The 16677-nt window shown below is 43.0% G+C and overlaps 1 protein-coding gene across 1 annotated transcript; it reads left to right on the top strand.

Moving 5' to 3' along the window:
* The first annotated feature begins 412 nt into the window (after positions 1-412).
* Positions 413-9019, top strand: TYMS (thymidylate synthetase). The gene is made up of 7 exons (XM_058814006.1): positions 413-654; positions 945-1018; positions 2288-2462; positions 4602-4703; positions 5909-6084; positions 7433-7504; positions 8371-9019. Exons 1-7 carry the CDS (start codon positions 483-485, stop codon positions 8506-8508), a joined length of 909 nt encoding a protein of 302 aa, XP_058669989.1. The 5' UTR covers positions 413-482; the 3' UTR covers positions 8509-9019.
* Positions 9020-16677: the final 7658 nt, after the last annotated feature.

Below are 16677 nucleotides of genomic sequence, written 5' to 3'. Positions count from 1 at the left end.
TCACTGGGTGCAACCTTGGACGGAACACCACCCTGTCTGCTAGAACATGGCACTACATGCCACCACGTCTTTCCTCAAACAGCTCCAGGGATGGTGGCTCCACCACCTCTCAGGGCAGCCCATTCTGATATGAGATCAACCTTTCTGTGAAGAAACTCTTCCTAAAATCCAACCTAAAGGAGTCGGTATGGTTCGGGGCACTGCCTCGGGCCAGCCCTCCCTGAGGGGGAGCAGCTCCCTGCAGGCCCACAGTGGGCGAGCGACTGCGGAGGCGGTGCCGCTGAGACCCCCGGGACTGGAAGAGGAAAGGGAGGGGAAAGGGAAGGGGCCGGGCAGGGGAGGAGGTGGCGGTGGTGCCGCTCCGCCCCGCCCGCCCCTCGGCACTGTTTGGCGGGAACTCCGGGCTTGCTTTGGCGGGAACTCCGCCCTTTGGCGGGCTCGGCAGAGGCGCGCAGCCGGAGCCCAGAAGCCGCTCGCCAGCCATGCCCGCCGACGGGGAGCTGCTGAGCGGCCCCGCCGCCTGCCCGGAGCCCGGCGAGCAGCAGTACCTGCAGCAGGTGCGGCACATCCTGCAGCACGGCCACCGGAGAGAGGATCGCACCGGCACCGGCACCATCTCCGTGTTCGGCATGCAGGCGCGGTACAGCCTCAGAGGTGGGCACCGCCGCGACCCCGGCCCCTGAGCTTGCTCCCTGCTCCTGCTCCTGCCCCTGCTCCCTGTCCCCGCCCTGAGCCGGGCTGAGTGTGGGGGTCTCACACCCCGGGCCTGTCTCGCTCCCTCCCACCCGAGGGGTCTGACCATGGCAGCTACACATCCTAACTCTTTGTTTCATATCCCACCCTCACAATGTCAGGGGTCGCATTGCCCTCTGTGTGGGGAAAAGGCGAATCTGCTCACCCTGGCAATGGCTGGTCCCCGCTGACACTGTGGAACTCTTTTCCAGATCAGTTTCCACTGCTGACAACGAAGAGGGTGTTCTGGAAGGGAGTGCTGGAGGAGCTGCTGTGGTTCATCAAGGTTCGGTATTTGGGTGTCCCTCTGGGTGGTGGGCCCAGAGTGGCATAAACGGAACCAACTGCTGGGCAGTGGATTAATGCATTTGGGTAGCTGCAGATGCTTCTGTTCCTTTTACAGAAGAAATGCAACCCCCTAATACTGTGACCACACATGGAAGGGCGTTATCACCAAGACATTCTGCTGTTTAGTACAGACTATTGCTACCAGTGCAATCAGAACAGTTTCGCTTCTAGTTCTTCTTAAAGGAGAAAATTTGAAATAGTGAGGACTAATTTGAATATACTCCACAGCTACAACACCTAATGCAGTGTCTTTTCTTTGTGTTTTAATCAGAAATAATAATATGAGACATCTAGTAAGCATTTTAATGATCTGGTTTTTAATATTGAAGTAGCTTGACTTGAACAAACAAGCAGTGTGGAACCACAGGTGAAGTAAGACTGATGTAAATGCTAGACTTTTTAATAGCAAAAAAATGACATCTAATAGAGCAAATAGCTGTACCTAGTATAATAAAATTCAGCTATAGTTAGTTCATTACAATGTAAGTGTTCCTTTCTATGTTGTGATATTGTGCAAGTGTGGGAGAATTTACATAAGCATTTGCTAGATAGCAGGACTCTAATACAAATTGATTTTTTAAAAGCTTTTGGTTTTGTTTTGGGTTTGGTTTTGGTTTTGCTTGTTTGTTTGTTTGTTTGTTTGGTTTGGGTTTTGGTTTTTGTTTCTTTTTAATGGAAAAGACTAGACACTCCCCAAACCAGCATAATTTCTGTGTTGGATTTTTGAGTGTGCTGATTTGGACATCTTGCAGGATTCAGTGACATTTTTCTGGGTTATTTTCTCATTTTTTCTCATTTTCACAAAAGGATTTTTAAGACCATAATTTTATTATAGGTAGCTTGGAAAAGACCGTGCCTAGGCCATACAGTTTTTGTTGGCCTATTTTCATCAATCTGTAAAGTAACATCTTGTTCTCTGCAAATACGAAATGATGTTCCACAGCTGACCTAGAGGCTGTTTGTGCATTCACAAAGTGTGAGAATCCTGAGCTAAACAGCAGCAGTGTGGCACTTGAAACTCCATCCCAATGTGTTGCTCACAAGTTTTGTTCTATCCGTGTGCAAGGACCTCGTGCAGTACAATAATTACACTGTTCATCCTTTATGAGTGGAGAAATACTGTGGACTAGCAAAGCTTAATACGACTGTTCTAAATCATGCCCTCTGTGTTGGAATTAGGATGCAGACTTCTCACTGTGTTTTGTAGGGTTCTACAAATGCCAAAGAGCTCTCTGCAAAAGGTGTGAAGATTTGGGATGCCAATGGGTCCCGTGAGTTCCTGGATAAGCAGGGTTTCAGCACCAGAGAGGAGGGTGATTTGGGACCAGTGTACGGTTTCCAGTGGAGGCATTTTGGAGCAGAATACAAAGATATGCATACAGGTAATCACATCCAAATACAGTCTTGAGTGCTCAGTGAGACAGCTGTGACACATCACTTCCAGAAGCCTGTGTGGAATGGAATGTTCTTAACCATACAGAGCAAGCTGATAGCCAGAATAAAGAGTGCTTGAGAGAGTTAATTGAACTTTCTTCCTTACTCAATCTTAACTATCCTGAAAGATGTAGCTGTGTATACTATAGTTCGGTATTTGTGGAACAGATAAGTCACAAGGCACACACTGTTACTCTGTTACCTAGGGCAGATGTGGCTGCTGATAGCTGGAAGGATGTGTGTGCTGCAGTCCAGATACCTGAGCTAGCTCCATTTGATAACAGAACACAGGCTGCCATCTCTGTATACCAGTGCAGGGTCCATGAAATTGTTGTGCTGGGAAGAACTGGCATCAGTACACTACATTCACTGGAGGCAGTGAAGAGAAAGATTTTTCCATTCTCCATCTGAACAAAGTAGGGTGTTTCCACAGCTGATGATGCTGTGGGCAGAACAGCTGTGACAAGTTGTGATGTGATGCAGTACCTGTTGGTATTTTCAGTGGAACTGGTTTATTAAACTGACTCTCAAATGCATCGATTCCTCTTTTCCAAGTCTCTGCAGGAGAGGCTATAGAAAATGCTTAGAGGACTGCCATTAAGAAAAAGGTGTCAAAAACCAGATTGTCACTATCTGGTGTGATTTTTTTTAATGTGGATTAACAACATGGGTAATTATCTAGGTGAGGTTTCTTGGGGGTTTTTTTTGTGTGTGGTTTTTCATTTTGTTTTGTTTTGTTTTATTTTCAGTACAGCCTCAAACTGCAGCTCACTATGAATTGCTGATATTACTCTTAGTATTGGCATGTTGGCCACTAGCAGAATACATTTTTATGGTAACACAAATGATGCAAATTGTGAACTGGCACATCTGAAAACTTACAGTTTCTCGTCTTAAAAAGTCTTAAGGTACAGCATAGCATGGAGAAAATTAACAAGATAAATTCCCATGGTTTTCCTTACAAACAGATTTCCTTAAGTTGCATTACTAAGGGATGGGTAAGTAGCTTCAGGAACTAACATGACCATTTGACAAGGCTTCTGGCATGGTGCTGCTGGCAAAGAGTTCCCTGAGATGCTAATTGTGTATATTGCTACCTTGTTTTCCAGCTTGGGTCTGCCTGTAACCATAATTTGGTGTTGCTGCAAAAAGAGTTATTAGAAAAAAGTAGTTACCAGCCATGCTGATTGACTGGCATGAGTCAGAACAATGATTAATAACTAATGACTTTTTTATTCTGAAATCCATTCTATGGTCAGTTAATTTCAGAAAATTTCTTATACAACTGGTATTGAGCCTAAAATTCAGCCTGTGTCATTGGGTGAAATGTAATATCCTGTGCTACACATAATTAAAGTTCCTTTCTGGAGCTAAATGCTATGTAAATTTAGTTTTCATACATGACCTTGAGAGTGCTAGATGGATGCATTTATTCATCTGTCAAAAACTCCACTTTTGAGTGTCTAAAGAATGCTGGCACACTGGTCTGGGCATGATTTTTCTTTTTATATATAAGAAGGAGCATGTAGCATGCAAATTGAATGTCTAGAAAGGCATTTTAATCCAGAAATGCAATAAGCAAATCAGTCTTAATAGTGTGACTTAACTGGGTTGTAATATCTTGTCCATTCCAGTACAGCTTTTGTCTTATTTAGGTAACAAGTCCTCATGAGTGATAAAATATTTTCCTGCTAGTTTTTTGTATTGCAACTTCTGTTTCTTGGGGTTTAGTGATTATACAGAATTTTTAGTTGGTCTTAAAATAAATCAAGTGGTTGAAAATGGAATAAATAGGAATGGTCCTATTTCAGTGGGTGCTAAAGGTACTCAAAGCACTCAAAATATATGGGGGGGGGGCATACAGACATATCATCATGAGAATTTTGCAAGCTCTGGAGCATCCTAAGAAAGACCGAGAACAGCCTATGTTTGGATGGTGCCAACTTACAAATCAGTTTCAAAGTTGCAATAAAACTTCACAGGTTGTCATTTGGGTATCACTTTTCAGTGGGACATGGCCTGGGTGATAAAAAAATACCATGACTTGAATCTGTCTGGTTTCGATCTTATTTGTTCTATTTCTCCAGATTACTCCAACCAAGGAGTTGATCAGTTGCAAAAAGTGATTGAAACAATCAAAACCAATCCAGATGACAGAAGAATCATTATGTGTGCTTGGAATCCCAAAGGTATTGAACAGCTGGCATAAAGTGAATGGGGTTGCACATTATATTGCTGTGTGCTAAATTAGGTTATATTGCTGTGTGTTAAATTATCTTCTGTTCCTGTGTCAGCAGTCAATTCCATTAGGTGTCCTTGTTCATTCTTTAGAAAACTACAATGAGTGTAGTAAAAACATTCAGGAGTTATAATCTTGATTCTCTTTCTACTTTATCTTCATGTTCAGACCTCAAAAGTAATTTCTTCAAAGTTTTTCTCTCTAGGTTAAAATGAGGGATACACCAGTGTCTTTGACATACAGTCTATTCAAAGACAGTAAAAGGTAAAAAACCCAAACCATAAAAATTATATTAAAGCAATATGTCTGGCTTTTAGCCATGTAATCTCTTGTAAACTTAACCCTTAAAACTAGAGAAAAAAATATTATTTGTGTTGTGATCTTCTCATTGAACATGGGATCATATGATGAACCTGTATCACACAAATGATAGGGTCTATTTATACATAGATATCTATTCACTCTGTAGAGACTTCTAAACAAGAGCTACTACAAGTGAATGTTTAACTTTCACCAGTGATAGACTTGTGCTCCAAAAAAATCACACAGCATTTTCCACTGTTGTCTGAAAGGGTATGCCACATGCTATTGCTGTTATTTTCAAGGCTAAATATCCTCAGAAAATATCTGGTGAAAGTTTTCTTTGTCAAGCTGTAATTTTACTCTCTGCACTTTTTAAGCGTAGAAAAACACACAGATCTTGTGGTTTCTGATTTTTTTTTTAAAATTATCATTACTTTTATATCTCAACAAACACATTGCAATTGGAAGAGAGTAAGATGAAGCAGTTGGAATTTGCTTTAGGGTATATACTTAATTTTAGTCTTAATGTCTTCCTTTAGGGAATTCAGCTGTCTCACCAAGGTGAGTAGAAAGAAACTGCTGTGCAACATTATGGCATAAGTCTGTTCTGTGGAATATCTGTTTATGACTTTCTGGTCATACAGCCCAGGAGACAGATTGTCATGACCTGGACTTAATTGCTTGGGCAGCAAGTGCTCATAAACAAGAGAAAAAGCAACAGAATGACAGTGCAGTTGGCTCTCTACTGTATCTCATTACATGCTTGTTTAAGTTTTGCATCTTCTACATTTATAACATACTAATGCTGTTACTGTTTTCTCCCCTCCCCACCTTCTGTATCTCAATTCCTAGATATCTCACTGATGGCTTTGCCTCCATGCCATGCCCTTTGCCAGTTCTATGTTCTAAATGGAGAATTGTCTTGCCAACTCTATCAGAGGTCTGGAGACATGGGACTAGGAGTGCCTTTTAATATTGCCAGCTATTCACTGCTCACGTACATGATTGCCCATGTCACAGGGCTGAAGGTAGGCTATTTAATAATTTCATTTATTCTTGTCTGAGAAAGGAGGGACTGAAAGATAAGGCTCTTCATGTCATGTCCAAGAAAAACTGGAATGAGCATACTGTTTGAAATCTTACTGATATATGTGTAAAAAAGGGCCCTGTGAATTTGATGTGAATTGCCTCTGGTTTGTATGGGCAGTTAGAATCAGCAAGGTAAGGATTTTAAAATTCAGTTTAAGCGGAAGATTCTTTCATGTCTTGAATCTGTCAAGACTGACCTTTGTTCGTTAGTCTTAGAAATCTGAACTGAGTGCTTGTCCTCATGAGGTAGTAATATACCAATGATGAGATTTTGTAGCATGTGTTTATTACTTATTAGAAGTGAGCAATAGCTCAGCAGTTGCTGTCAGGGTTCTAATTTGGATAATCTGCCCGTCTTAACTTCCAGGTATAATTTCAGCTGTGCATTTCTTTGATTTCTTACTGTAGATGCTTACATGTAGATGAGTGGTAGTATGTGCTCAAGTAGCTCCTGCCCTGACTTCAGAGCCGTATTTTGTAATTCAGCAGAGAAACTTAAATGTGCGACAGTCTTGTACAAAGGAAGACCCCTTTTCTTTAGAGCATGTAAAAAATTATACTAGAAAGGCCTTCAGTGCCTAATCCTCCTGCCACCAACAATATGAAGTGGAACTTCTTAAAACAGGGCAATACGGAAGAATCAGACTTGACAGCAACCACAGAAATTAGTCCAAGCTACTAAAAAAAGTGAAGTTTAACGTTATGTCCAGCTGTTTCCTCTCAACCACTTCCTCTCATGGCTTTGGTGGTTTTCAGTGTAACACATCTGGGGGCTGATCAACATTGGTCAGAGGCCAGTAAAAGAGCTGATGAAACTTCCCCATGTGAAATTCCATTGCTCAGGGGCTGGTAAGTCACCACCTGTAAGCTCTGGGCGCTTGCCTGTGTCTGACACCTCCACTGCTGTTTAGTAGTGGCTGAGGCAGCTGCTCTGAACCAGCTTTGGTGAGCTGTACTTACAAGAAGTGGAGTGGAAAAGCTGGATGTCACTGCTGCACCTGTTTCTCTGTCAGTGGGCAGATCAGTATTGCTCCATTCATTTACCAAAGCTACTGTCATAGCAGGATTTGAAAGATAAATTTTTTGGTAAGCTAGTGGAAATTTCATTATATTTTCCATTAATTATGCATTAGTCAGAGAAGCTTGTGCCCTTCACAGCTTTCAGGGATACAATCCTGTACGGAAGTGGCAATTCCACACTAGCCAGATGCTGAGAATCAATACTGTAAGCATTGTAATGTTTTGCTTTCTTGGAATCTGACTACATGTATTCTTCATTCTTTTCAGCCTGGAGAGTTCATACACACCTTAGGAGATGCTCACATATATCTGAACCATGTGGAACCTCTAAAAGTCCAAGTAAGTACTTATTCTGTACTCTATCCTTTTGTCTTCCACAGTGCCTTGATTTAAAATATCAATTACCTTGATATTTTAAATATCCTTTTTGCAGATATTAATTTTTATGGCTATTTTTCTCATTTCTATCCTAAAAACTGTAATATCTTAGCATCTGTTCAATTCAGGTTGCAAACAGAAATACAATACAAGCATGATTGAAATGTACTGCTCTAAAACCAAGTTAGAGATCAGAATCTGCACTTTTAACTTCAAAAATTATTCCACCTAGTCCCAAAAACACAAAATAAAATGTCTTTGTAATATATCAGAAAAGGATCACTTAAAATTCACAAAGTTAATCAGTAATACTGTTTGGCTGAGAAAGGCTACATTTTCTTCAGGAAGTAATTTGTTGCAATAGGATAAAATCAGTGTTTGATTTGATTAGACTAAGCTTGCAATGAATGTCCTCATTATTAGTATGGTTCAAAACCATCCAGAGAAGTAGTTATCGATTCAGACCCTAACGATGGGAAGTGAGAAGCTGTAGAATATTTGATGCATGTTTGGGTCAAATTTTCCAATTTAATTTCCCCTGGAAGGAATATAATCTGTAACCACCAGAACTGATTTGCCATCAGAAAGTACTTGCAGTGCATTTGGATGATCAGGGAATTCACCTGAAAATTATGCTACTACTCCCTGTGAAAATACTAAGGTAGATTCTATCTAACTGCCTTGGGATTTTCTTTCATTTTGTTTTCTTATTGTAAATCTTCTTGGTGGTAAGGGAAAGCCTACATAGTGTAATCTGATTGGAGATTGAGAACAGAGTCTCTGCTTTCAAGTATTAGCTTTATACAGTAAGCTTGCTTTTATTTCAGCTTCAGAGGGACCCAAGACCTTTCCCCAAACTCAGAATTCTTCATGAGATTAAAGACATCAGTGACTTCAAGGCAGAAGACTTCCAGATTGAAGATTATAATCCTCATCCACCTATTAAAATGGAGATGGCTGTCTGATGCTATAAACCAGCATTAAATATTAACCTGGAAATGTACCTAAGCTGCGTAGATTCTGTGAAGTGGTGGGGCTTTTGTATACTTCAAAAGGTGTTTGCTTTATTGTTAAATAGTCACAGACCAGATTTGCTTCCAGTGCTGCTCCCTGTAGTTTTACAGGACAGGTGATTATTCCTGATATGCCATGCAGATGTTAACCCAGTTTTAAGTTGTTAGAGAGCTGCTTTTCTACATGTTGTTTCAGGTGCCAGTGGCCATTTCTGTTACCATTCAGCTACTGTGTGTGAGTAGCACAGGTTTACATGCTTGATTTGGTGCTGAAAATAAGAATTTGTATGTGTGATTGAGGATTCCTTCAGGGTGGGAGAAATTGTTAAATATATTCTAAAGAGTGTATGTTTAATAAAGCTTTTTTTTAAAAAATCTTCTGGAAGGCATGGTGCATATTTAATTCTGGTATGGTTTTTTATAGTTAGCAGTAAAAAAGCATTGGAAAGCAAAATGTCTTGGAGGGTAACATCTGGCCAGGAAAAACAAACTTCCCATAGTCTTCACAGATGAACCATCAGGAAGGCAAAAGATTTTAGTGGAACCTTGCTGGAACTGCAATCTCTACATCATGTCTCTGTAGCAGCAATTTTTTTTTTTATTCCTCAACCCTACATAAATTACTAATTTGATATAAGTCAAAGATAGTTGCAGTTAAACAGAGGTTACCAGATAATATTAGTAATCAGCTGTCTGTCATCATTTAAAACAGATCCCACAAACATATGGACTAATTCTGCAGCCTGGAGCAGTAAAACCTAGAGATCATAGTAATTTTAGGAATGGAGTTCATGAATTAAATTCTAGCAGAATTCAGCTTTCAAGTCTCCTATCCTTCTACCTTCTGCAGTAACACATTAAATTCCTCTTCAGCAATTTAATTGTGAGTAGATATGTGGTTAATATTCATAGGATTGGCAATACATGTTTGAACGTGTAGGAAAATGCATAGTAATTTTTTTGAGTTAAATTTTAAAGTCAATAAACTGATAAATATTGGAAAAGTGTACAATTTCAGATAATTCTAAGAATTTAATAATCTGTGTGCTTTCATTCAGGGGCCTGCATAAGAGGACCATTGAACCTTTCTTAAACCAAACTCATTATAACTTTGAAAATTATACTTTTAATTAAAATTATTTGCATATGCCATTATGCTCATTTTCCTTCTACTGATCACTGATATTGAGACCAATTTTTTTGTAGCACAAAAAGTGATTCTCATTTCCTGACATTTAGCCTAACACAAGAAGATTGCACAAAAAAAAAATCTTCCTGTTGTGGGCACACCAAATGTTAAAGAGACCACTGCTTATTAGAAAGGTTCTTAATATACAGTGTAGTGCATCATTTGTGAAGAGAGATGATCAGACTGAGCTCTTTCAGCTCAGATCTTGGAATGGTCAAACCTCATCCTTTTCTGAGGCTGCATTAAATGGATGCTCAGTAGCCAACCTGCAGTAGAACACACACTTGGGTCTTCTCTCAAATTCCTGAACTCACAGGTAGTAGCAGCAGTTACCACACCTGAGAGCTTTGCCACATGCTCCTCCTAATAAACTTCATCTCAGCTCTACTAGTCTGATATTCTAAAGTCAGACTAGTCTGGTCTTCTTCAGATGGTCCAGGTGTTACCTTTCCATTCATGCTATGTCCCAGCTGTAAGTTGTCAGCCACTTCTTACCATGTGCACACTTTTATAAATTAAAGATTCTTGAGTGTTCCTACAGCCCTCTAAAGTACAAGGAAACAGATTAAGCTGCACATTCACTTAACAGTTCTGCCTACACTTAGCAAGTCAAGTTCCTTTTGCTGGAATCCGCTTTATGTAACACTGCAGATAAGGTGGATTCTGCAGGACATTTTAGCAAGTGTAGCCAGACAGGATGTGAAATAAAGCTGGCCTCAGGGCTTTACTAGTGGGAATTAGCAGTCTCAGTGGTTATCCAGGACAGGAATACCTAGCCAAGAGAAGAATTCAGAAAGGGAATGTACTTCTCATAAATTACAGAGGAGTTAGGTGTATGGACATACATAGCCTACATAAGCAGAGCAGTCTCTATAGCTCTGGAAGAGTTTCTAGTTTTTAGTACAGGAATTAATTACAACTTCACTGTTTCCCTTTATCAGCACAATTTACTACCAATAGCAGTTGGAGTGAAGCTTGTACCTTGAAGACCAAGAAGGTTTATGGTGCTCAAAAGATCAGAAAGATGTAAAAAACATCTCTACAGCACACTTTAATGTGAGTTAAAATAAAATTACATTTTAAAATTTGTAGGTATCAGAATTCTAGGGGCTTTCATGAAAAAATATGAATATTCAAATAATTTTAATATATAGAGCTAAACAGGAAGTACTCAAGGAATTTTGACTTGCAGAATATGGACACTGCTCATGCTGCAATGATGACTACTATGACCACAGGCCATATTCAGAGCAGTATTTTAGACAAAACATGGGACATTTCTTGATATTTTCAAGAGATGTATCCTTGTATCATTTCTCCACTTTCCAAGGGCCATTCAACAACTCAGAGATAGCAATGAAATGTCTTACTACTTTGATCAAATATCTACTGCATTCCACCTTCTTAGACGAGTTTTGTAACCCACTCTATTTCTGACATGTTATGTCAAAATTTGCTGTACGGCAGTAGCACAAAGAATATTAGTTATCTGATTATGGTGGATGAAGGGTCAGAAGAGAAAGAACTGCTGAATTTATGAGACAAACACCCGTCTGATCAGCCATCAAAAGCAAGTCTTCTAATGAGCCTGACTTGGTGAGTTTGTCACCATAGTGACTGGTACCTGTGAAGTGTCTGAATGTGGAATGCAGCCCAGGTTTCAAGGGCTTTTATTAAAACCACAAACAGTTCACATCCACCTGCTAGAAGTTCCACCCACCCTACTAACTTCCCTTTGCAACCCAGAGGAAGGTGAGCTTGTGGGGTAACAACACCAATAAGTGCTGTGGCCACCATGCAGCAAGATGTTTTTTAAGAAAAAAAAAAAAGAGTGATCACCACAGTCAGCTGTTACTAGATTTTTTTTATATAACTAGCCTGTTTTCAAGCCTTTCAGGTACTTGGATATGATTAAATGTGATCAAGTGCTGGACTAATTGACAGAGGCCCCCAAATCCAAACTAGAGATGACTGCCACACTGAGACATGCATAACATGATGCATAACATGAAACAACAAAAATTACAGCAGTGCACACAAGCTTATGCTCAGAAATCACAGTCATGACAGCTGAAGAAACTAATCAGACTGCTTTGAAGGATAGGGAGAGAAAGATTTTCTCATTGCTGCTGCATTTTGGAGAGCCTTTCTCTGGAACTTTTTGGCCATCAGCAGCACAGACAAGCTTTCATTCACACTTCCCAGCCTGCAGCTGTCAATTTGGAGACAACTCAAGGCCCTGGCTTGTAGAAGATATTTAAATATCACTCTGTTGTGGCGGTGGAAGGGAGAAAATGGAAAGTTAAGACCTGGAGACTCCCAAATTAACATATTATAAGAGCTGCTGGCAACTCATACAAAAGCATTTGTACAGTGTCCCTCCTGTGTGTGTCTCTATAAATCCAAATAATTTAAATTTAAATGAGAGATCACATGATAATTTGAATGAACCTGAAGGATGTTGTCAGTATTAAAAATCAGCTTATACTTGCAATGTCAAAAACACTGAACTTGACACAATGAACTGAGGTACACTGAATAAAAATCAGTGTGTGCCAAAGGGCACAGTTGTACTGGACTGTTTGGAAATTACTGCCACTTAACTGGATGTTGAATCCTGTAAGTGAAAATGGAGCGAAAATGCCAAGTGAAAATGGCTGCTCCATTCCAGGCCATGGACATGGCACAAAGGCACACGGAGCTTGTAGTGAGACAAATACATTGTCTCAAATATTATGTAATGCTCACACAAACTGATTGGGCAGCTCTCCCAGATAATTGCTTCACACATTCCCTTAAAATCTTTTTAGCATTTAGGCTCCTTTGGGAGCCAACTCACACCCCTCTGGTCACCTAACTGTGTGCACAGGCAGGAACTAGGGGCACTCTGGGGACAGGATTCAGCATGCCTGGGACTGCACAGCTTTGGGATGTGCTTGCCTATGTGAATGAGCAGCTATTCCCACTTTGAGGCAGCTAAAGGGGAAATAGCAGTGATTCTGCTGTAGGAAATCATTCTTCCTCCTGGAGACCAGTCCAGCCAGATGAAAGATGGCCTTGTAGCTGAGATACACTTGGATAAGAGTCAGGATTCAATTTCTAGTTCGGTACAGATTTCCTGTCTGTAGCTGGACTAAGTTTTTATGTCATTTCAGGCCTCATATTAATTTCCCGTGTTTCTAGTACAGATAATTGCATTCCCCTTATTCACATGGGAATTCTCTGGATAAATACATTAAGTGCTTATGTGGTTCTCAGATGTTATGGTGAAAAGAAGAGAAAGGCCATAGAAAACATCCAGTAAAGCCAAAATTCAGGACTGGCCTTTAATTTGTAAAGCAGGGCTATACTAATGGGTAATTCAAACTCATCCTACTAGATATTCATTATAAAACACCTTCCTCTGCAAATGAAGTGTCCTATCTACTGGCAGACAACAGCTGAGAGTGAGAAGTAAGATTAAATATTTTTATAGCAGGGCTTGGCATGAGAAACTGGCAGCAGAGAAATTATGCTAATGTCATCACTGTTGTTTCCAGTTGCTGCAGAGAACCAAGAATTTGTTAATTCACATTGTTTGGCTCTGTAGATTTGGTGTCAATACTTGGCAAAACGATGGGTGCAATAAAAACCAATTTACTTTAATCTGGAGACTGGTATTCTGAAAGGTATCAGCCTGCCTGCTGGCACCTTGCTATTTATGATATATCTGGCAGTTTGTTCTGGTCTTTGGACTCATTAAAAATATTTCATGCAAAAGGTATTTAAATATCGCCGACGGCAGTGACTTACCTCTAATGCTAGCAATGAGTTTCCTTGGGGGAAAGGACAGGTTTCACCTTTTAGCTATAAATGTACCAGACAAATTCCTCCTAAGGGCAGACAGGGCCCTGAGTGCACTGACAGACCTCACTGTGACCAGTCTCACCTGGGGCTCACGCCTTCTGCCCATGTGCCTTAGCTTCTACCTGGGTGGCATGGCAGATGTACCTGCCTCCAGCTGTGCTACAGCTGTGGACATGTCTGGCCATGGAACTACACCCCATCCTGGCTGGACACACCCTGGGCCATGTCTGACCATGGTTCTCCTCACTCCTGGCCTCTGCTCATCCCCATCCCCAGGGAGAGGAGGCTGGGGCCACCTCATTGTGCCCTGCCACCCCTGGAGATGGGACAAGCTTGGCTGGGAGGACTCTGCCCTGCTGCCCCCATGGGGCTCCTGACAGCTCCCAGTCCTTGGGAGCAGCTGGCCCCTGTGGCATTCTGCCTGCCAGGCATCTCAGGCTGCCCCAAGCCCTAAGCCAGCAGTGCAGAGCCAGGCCTGCAGCTGCACAAGAGCTGGCCCTACAAACCTGGCCTGACTCTGGGCTCTGACCCTCTCTTGGGGTTTAACCCCAGCCAGCAACCCAGCCCCAAGCAGCCAATGGCTCATTCCCCACCATCAGGGCCAGGGGTGGGATTGGAGGGAAAAAGATGGAAAATTCATGGTTTGAGATATAGACAGTTTAATGGGGAAAGCAAAAGTTGTGTACACAAACAAAGAAAAACAAGGAATGAATGAATTCACTGCTTCCCATGGGCTGGCAGGTGTTCAGCCATCTCCAGGAGAGCAGGGCCCCATTACACATAATGATTTCTTGGAAAGACAATCACCACCACTCCAAATATTCCCCTTCCTCCTTCTTCCCCCCCTTTATACACTGGGCATGACACCACATGGTCTGGAATATCCCTTTGGCCAGTCTGGGTCACCTGTCCCAGCTGTGTCTCCTCCCAAACTCCCAGGCACACCCAACTCCCTTGCCAGCATGGCAGTATGAAAAGCAGCAAAGGCCTTGGCTTTGCACAAGCCCTGGTCAGCAATAACAAAAACATTTCTATATTATCAACCCTGTGTTGTTGTGGTGTGTTGGTATGTTCTGTTTCTTCCCCCCCTTTGTTACGATGGTTCTGTCCTCCCAGTTTTCCCCACCCTAGTTTCTGTCTATTACTTAGTTGCTATGGTTGCCCCCATGTCATGTAATTTCCCCACCCTGTATCTCCTAATATGTATTATTTTCCCTCCTCCCTGGGCCCAGTCAATCACTCCCCACCACTCCCAGTCTTCCAGAATGTTCCTCTCAGTGGGAGTAGTGATTGGCTGAGGTCCCGGGGCCCCTCCTTTATAATGTATCGATTAGTTCTCCCTTACAGTCTATTATGTTAAGCACGTCCCCTGACTTCCCCTGATTGGTTTTTTGTAAATCCCACCTCCAGTTACCACCTCCCTTTATAATCCCATGCCCAACTTTTTTTTCTCGCGCGGTCACTCCCTGCTGGTCGCCCCCCGGGACATTAAACTCGTTTGACCCCAGAGAGTGTCCGGCTCTTTTCTGCTCCGCCCTATTCAGCAGCTCTACCCCGAGACCTCGTCCTGCAGGCACAGCCCAAGGCTATTACCGCCGAGGGGTGCTTGAAGCTGCCAGTCCTGGGGCCTTGCCACCGGGGCTGACACCCCCTGCTGCAGTGGGACTGTTGGCCACCTTCTCAGCTAGCCAGGTCACAGGGTCTCCGGCCAGTCATCGCTGCAGATTGGCGCCCACCGCGTGGCCCTTGCTCGGACCCCGTGGACGAGGTCATCGGACCTCTGGACACTAATCTACCACTGGTCGCAGCAGGCTCCATTATAGGAGCAGCGCTCCCGGTGGACCCGGAGCTACAACTCCTCTCACCCAAGGAGAGCTCCGAGGGCGGAGTTCTGCCTCTACCGGATCTTCTTTTCGCCGTTCGTCTGATTGGTAAGCCCCTGCCTTGGGGGTCTTCCCTCCCACCTTTTTAATCTTCCCGGGACCTGAGCCCTGCTTTGGGGACAGCTCCCAACCCCTCTTTTCCTTCACTTTCCTGCTGTCTTGCTGTTGGGGGCTCATGCCTGCTCTGGGACCAGTCTTCTAGGCAAGCGGCAGCGTGGGAGCGGGCGGACGGGCAGTTCTTGTTTTAGTTGTTTTTTTTACTTCGGTTTAGGCAGTCAGTGTCATCAGAGGAGTGCTCTTTTCTTTACTTTCTCTGTCGTTTTCTTTTAATTTACGCGATGGGTGCGCGTCAGAGCTCCCCTCTAAAAAGAGCCTTTCACCAGGTTAGAAGTTTGTTGCTTGGGGGAGGTTTAGATCCCCCGAAGGTTGCTTTAAAGAGTTTAGTAAAGTGGATTTTTTCTCAGTTCCCCAACACTACCCCAGAGCAAATTAGAGACCCTCTCTATTGGAAAGCTGTTTTAGCAAAATTAGATCAAGAGGTCAGCTCTGGGGAGGCAAAGCTTTACCCGGCCGCTTACTGGGCGGGTAAAGTTTTGCAATTGTTGTCTCAGCAGAGGGAACTGCGAAAAAATTCATCAGTGTCGCGGTTGAATCCCAGTTCCCCCGGTTCTGTTGTCCCTACCCCGTCTACCTCACCCCGTGTCCCTCGGTCGGAGCCCTTGAGGGGGGTCCTCAAGGCCAACCCACAGCAGAGGCTCCATCTTCCCTCTGCCCCCTCTCGATCGGTCCGACCTGGCCCTCCAAAAGGAGGACTCCGAGGAGATCCTGGCCAGACTCCTCGGAGCAGGTTTTCCTACCCCTTTTCCCAACCTCCCCAGTACCCGGTTGACGTTCCCAAGAGTGTTCTGTTTAATGTCCCCCCGGTTAATGTCCCACCGCCTCCACAAGATGGCTCCTATGGAGCCCAAGATGGGGGCGGCCACGTGCATTTTCCCGCCGATTTTTCTTCTCCTTCCCATAATCCCTTCACCCCTCAGTCAAATCCTTTCCTATCCCAAGATCCACCCTTTCCTCCCCTGCCTCCACCCTCTGTTCCTCCCTGCGCTCCACCCCTCAATAGCTCCTCCTTCACCCTGCCTCCTGTCTCCGCCCCGCCTCCGGACTCCACTTTGGAGGCGGAGAAAACCCAGCTGCCACCTCCAG

Source organism: Ammospiza caudacuta, chromosome 1 (assembly GCF_027887145.1).
Source record: "Ammospiza caudacuta isolate bAmmCau1 chromosome 1, bAmmCau1.pri, whole genome shotgun sequence".
NCBI classification, from domain to species: domain Eukaryota; kingdom Metazoa; phylum Chordata; class Aves; order Passeriformes; family Passerellidae; genus Ammospiza; species Ammospiza caudacuta.
This window is presented reverse-complemented; position numbering and strand designations above follow the sequence as displayed.

What these genes read in the sequence shown, in the direction of transcription:
- TYMS (XM_058814006.1), top strand. Translation starts at nt 483, where the DNA reads ATGCCCGCCGACGGGGAGCTGCTGAGCGGCCCCGCCGCCTGCCCGGAG. An exon ending in ATACAAAGATATGCATACAG is followed by an intron (nt 2,463 to 4,601) that starts GTAATCACATCC and finishes CTATTTCTCCAG; the next exon opens with ATTACTCCAACCAAGGAGTT. An exon ending in CCCATGTCACAGGGCTGAAG is followed by an intron (nt 6,085 to 7,432) that starts GTAGGCTATTTA and finishes CATTCTTTTCAG; the next exon opens with CCTGGAGAGTTCATACACAC.